General features: G+C 43.3%; 1 protein-coding gene across 1 annotated transcript in view; it reads left to right on the top strand.

The window, feature by feature from the left end:
• The first annotated feature begins 670 nt into the window (after positions 1–670).
• Positions 671–5,188, top strand: part of ell (elongation factor RNA polymerase II) — a 51,173-nt gene continuing 46,655 nt past the window's right edge. Inside the window, exon 1 of the mRNA XM_056277176.1 lies at positions 671–1,169. Within this exon, the coding sequence (XP_056133151.1) occupies positions 1,035–1,169 (135 nt within the window). The 5' untranslated portion in view covers positions 671–1,034. The remainder of the gene's footprint in view (positions 1,170–5,188) is intronic.

Genomic DNA, 5,188 nt, shown 5'->3' with positions numbered 1-5,188 from the left:
TCTGTTCTTATTCAACTATGTGCTTTTCTTCACCCAGTTTTTTTTCCAGCCACTTTTACCCTTTATTCCAGTACGACATTCCCCAATAACTAACCAGTGCCAGAGGTTTGTTTTTCTGTAATATTGCCAAGTTGTCTGGCAGAAAAGCCTCTCCTATCCTTTGGAATCGTTTGACCGTGAGCATGAAATATGCCAGCCACCAGGACTAATGCCATCAAGTTCTCCTGGTCCAACCACATCACAATGTGCACTCAGCATTTCAGCTCAACAAATTGTCCCCGGGGGGTGGGGGGTCTGCGGCCTGCCATGCACATTGTCCATTAGGATATACACTGTGACATTTGAAAACAGTTCTTATTCACTTAGAAACCCAAGATCACACGGAGAATATCTGCGTTACATGCTGAAATTGTGCTCCCTCACTTTTTGTTTTGCCGATAGCCGTTATCTCCGAGTCTGGAATCTTGTAAACGATTTTTCCATCTAGAAGTTAAGAGAGAACTTTTACAACCCCCCCCCCCTCCCCCGCCGGTTCATTTGCTACCTGGACATTCCCGACTTGTCGTGGGGTTTTTGTCAGACATTGACGTGTCGTTGACGTAGTCATATGACCTTATATTTCCCCCGTTCTACGCACGTCTCTGCTTTCCCAATGCCGATTCCGCGGCGCTGGGACGAAGGCGTCTTTTTTTTGTTTTTTTGCTTTTTGTTTTGGCATTTGCGCCTTAACAATCGTCGCCACCCGTCTAAACTGAAAACGAATAGTGATTTTATTTATCTATTAACTGCGGCCTTCTCGACGCGCGAAACCTTCGTTTTGCACATAAAGTGAAAAGAAAACCCGGTTTGCTTAGCAGAGAAATCGGGGGACCGGCGGCGACCATGAGGTCTGTGTGAAGGCGGACGTCGTCCGCTCGGCAGGCCGTGACTCCGCCGGCCGCTGGGTGCGTATCCACTTGGTTGAGCGCTTGCGTTTACGACGGGGCGCCGCGTTTACGACCGGAGTGCGTGCGCGTGGTGGAAATGGTAGCAAGATGGCGGCGTTGAAGGAGGAGCAGTGCTACGGGCTGTCCTGTGGAAGAGTGAGCAACGGCAGCAATGTCTCCGTCTTCCACGTCAAACTCACTGACAGCGCGCTGAAGGCGTTGGAGGGATACCAGGGCGGCAAGGTAAACGGCGGCTTTCCTCTTAAAACGACAATAGTGGTGTGAGTTCCGCCCGGGCAGCTGTGACAGGCAGAGTGAGGTCCCTCACTCCTGCTCGCCTCTCCTCGCTTTAAAACGCGACAGCGGCGGGGCTGTAGCGTTTTAAAAGACTAGACCGCTTATCTGTCCTGCCCTAGCCCTTAACGAGCCGCCATCCCGTCCAGCTGGCCGAGCTTGGCTTTAACTTCCAACACCCGGACTTCTTCCACATTTATCCGATTTTGTTTGTAGAAGTAACACGTGAATTTATCATGGTGCTTGTTGGTAGTAAGTGCTAACCCCCTACAGCTCAGCTTTACTGCGTGTGTGTGTGTGTTTTCTCCCCCACATCTTAGTTGAAGTTTCCCAAAGTTGAAGAAGTAGTAAGGAGAGGTTAAGAGCAGAGGCTGAGATTATCGCAAATAACGTAAACGTTCCTCGCCTGATAAGTTCAGTTATGCAAACATATGTTTTCCATTAAGTTTGCTGAGCTGTCAAAAAAATCTGGCAGAGCTAGCCAGTAACTGTCAAACCTTAATAACATTTTTTTTTTAAAAAGACGTTTTTTTTATTAACGTTACGCACTCTTTTTTTGTTGCACTAATTAGTCCTTTACATGTGTCGTGTCAACAAGTGAGAGCCTACAGTAGGCTAATGAATCACGGTGGATGATTTGGGAAGTATTTATCACTCAGCTGAAGCTTGGGCAGTTAGCGTTTAATGCTTATGACTTGAGCAGGACATCTAAAATATCTCGACAAGCAAGCACATCGGCAGATCATTAGCTTCATCTTATCAGCTTTTGTTGGTCATTAAAGCTGGTCACCGAATCCAAGAATTGATGTATGTAGCATGGCTCTGCTGTTGCTAGCTAGGCTCCTTCTGCAGTTAGCTAGCTAGTCTGATGGTCTTCTAATGTTTCAGGTTCTATAAATATTTGACTGGGGAAAACCTGGCAGGCCGAGAGGACAGGGCGTTATCTCCTGCCTCGGTGGCAGCGTACAGCTCGACTTCAGCTGATAAGCCAACACAATAAAATTGTTGTGGCAGATGTGACTTCTAGTTATAGCAAGTATTGACTTTTGAGACAAAAAAGTAGCCAAGAAATATTTGCCGTAGCTCGACTCTTCCCGAGACATTGGCATTGTCATTTTGCTACGATAGGTGCAGCAAAGAATGTAAAATCTTCTGTTTTCTTTAGGCTACTTCAACAAAAGCCTGTTTTCCCCCGATTATTTTATTTGACTTGTCAAAGAAAAGAAAAAATATAATGGTTTTTTTTCTGGTCACAGTGAAAGAATGTGACGATGTGAAAAGCAATCTTTTTAGGTTCACATGCCTTTTGTATTTTCGACTCTTCATGGAAAAATAGGTCATTTAATGACTGAAACATGAACCAGGATGCAGCATATGGAGGTTTACTCTTTACTGCTTTCTCCCGTTAATTCTTGCGATTGTCTTCCCTAAAAATAGGCACCGATTTCAAAGAATTCCGGCATATGCCTACATTGCCTCTAAGTTTGACTGATAGCAGCCCTGTTTCTGCCCCTTGTGCAGTTGTGCTACTTTGTCCACTTGAGTGATAAAAGGTATGCCCAATTTATGCAAATCTGCTTTTATATGTCTTACTTTGCCTGAAAAGGGGACAAAACTAAATTATACACAAATGATTTTCTCAAGCCTTGTTGAATCTTATCAGATATTGTTTGCTACTGCTGGCAATAACTTATGGCTTAACCTGGGTGAGTAACGTGGCAAAATGGCTTTATACTGCTCTTGTATGGGAAAGAGCCACATTGTCACACACTATATCACATTCTAGTCTCAACTTATAATTTGTTTTCCTGTCGTTTAAGGTAAAATTACCGTTTGATGAAATGTAGGCTGTGTAGATACCCATTTTTTTCTTGGTGGAGGGAGACATGCTTGTTTTTTTTTGTGTGGCAAGAGCTGAATATCAAAGAAGTAGGCAGTCACAAGCCAGTCCTGTAACACTGGAGGATGTTCTAGTGGTCAGCTGGCGTGCAGGAATGAGAGCTAGTCGGGGAAATGGGTAAGAGCAGGGGAGAAAAGCACCAGGATGGTTTCGGTTTTAGAAGCTATAGTTTGGCCATGGCAAAGAAGAGAATGAAGCAACTTTGACGTTTTGGTTTTTTTTGCTCCAGTTTTGCTCTTTGCCAAGGACAAACGGGACTTGCGAAGGTCTTGACAAGCAGTCTTTTTCATTGTTTTGGAAGCCATATGCTTTTCCAAATCAACCTGAAACAACTTGCGATGGGCTTTACGGAGGGGACAGATACTTCATACCAGACAAAATACTCACCAGCTTATAACTAAGTCCATTATAAAGTTTAATGAGTTCCATTTAACAGAAGTAGTTTTCATTGTTCACTGATTTTAATGTAGCCTTTAGCTGTAAAATTGGCACCTTATATTTTCTGAAATAATGATGGTGGAATGTAGATTTTGGTGATTCTATTAAGGTTTCATTGTGGGATATGACAAGATGTTTATGGGTTTTTGATACCTTGTCAGTGTAGTCTCACAAAACTATACGCTCATTGGTACTTGTATGTGAGTTCTTCATAAAGAGCATTGTGCAATAGTAGTCAAGTCCTCCTCAGGTACCCAGTGCTCAATCTACTGGCTGTTCCCTGTATCAGACTTGCCTGCCAGCGTCAGCCAGTTGCTCTTTTTGCACATCTGAGAAGAAGAAGAAGAAGAGAGTGAACTGGAGCCCCGTCCAAGGGATTGGCAGCCCAGAGAATCACTGGCTTTTTTTTTAAACGGGCTCTGACATATGCAAGGAATTGAGTGAGACTAGATACGTGTCATCAAGCTCAAGGTTATAAAGAGAACATTTTAGGATTATAGCTTAGGATATCTTTTCTTCCTTTTTTTGGTTTGTATATTTTGATAAAACTTTGTGGCAGGACCAGAATTAAGTTTTTAATTTGTTTTGATTGAATACTGTTTTTATGACAGTCAAATCTTGCCTTTCTGAAACGCTCAAACAATCCATAAGAGTAAAATGGTCTGCATTTTATTGAGCAACCATTTTTTCCCCAAGTTTGCTTGCTTTTAAGATGTTAGCAGTAGATTCACAAACGGTACAAGCATGTTAGGCTGCATCTCTGAAACAATGTTAAATTATTTTTTTGGGGGGGGGTGCAGTGACGCATTTGTCAGAGATGAGTAGGGTTTACTGTTGATCTCGGCATTTAATTTTTGTTTTGGCCGTAGGTCTGCCATTGTCATGGGGTGAGGTAATGGCTTGGTGATTGTTATATTGTGAGCTGGGAGTGTGATTTTTGCATTCTTAAAGCAACACCTCACAGTAGTGGCACCCATCATGTGGCTCAGTAAGGAACTCCTCTGTGTAGCCTTTGCATTTGAGTCATCAGTAACGCCTAGATGAGCGAACCAACAGTAGTGGTAATGATACATATTATTTTATTTATCTAGCACAAGTAATTGATAGTGGCATGCACGTCTTACTAGTTATCACAACTGACCCAGTTTGTGACGCATGCACACAAGTGTTGTCAGTACGTTGATGTTAGAATGCTAATGTTTGTGTTTTTACGTGCATATGGGGAAGTTGAGCTTTTAAATATAGGTCTTAGCCTGCCCCGCAGACCAGCCACTGACGAAACCTTTAGTATTCTTGCTTTCCTCCTTGACACCAGACAGGGGACTGATTGAGATTTAATGACCATGCTCCTCTGACCCACTTGGTCTGCACTTTTGTTGCCTCACCAGGTAGAGGCCTTCGATCAGCTGTCACTGAACTTGTCTCTTTTTAGGGTTGGAAAACTCAACCTCCAAACCAATCTCTCGATCCATTATTTGAAATAAGCCAGCCCACATCACCGCTCTAAAATGCTGGTTTGAAATGAGGTAAAGTCATGTGAAAGAAAAGTGTGCTTCTGATATTCAGTAATCATTTTTCTCCCTTGACTTCCAGGGATGGCTATAGGCTGCACTTAGGAGGTCAGGTTACA

This window comes from Lampris incognitus, chromosome 3 (genome assembly GCF_029633865.1).
Source record: "Lampris incognitus isolate fLamInc1 chromosome 3, fLamInc1.hap2, whole genome shotgun sequence".
NCBI classification, from domain to species: Eukaryota; Metazoa; Chordata; class Actinopteri; order Lampriformes; family Lampridae; genus Lampris; species Lampris incognitus.
This window is presented reverse-complemented; position numbering and strand designations above follow the sequence as displayed.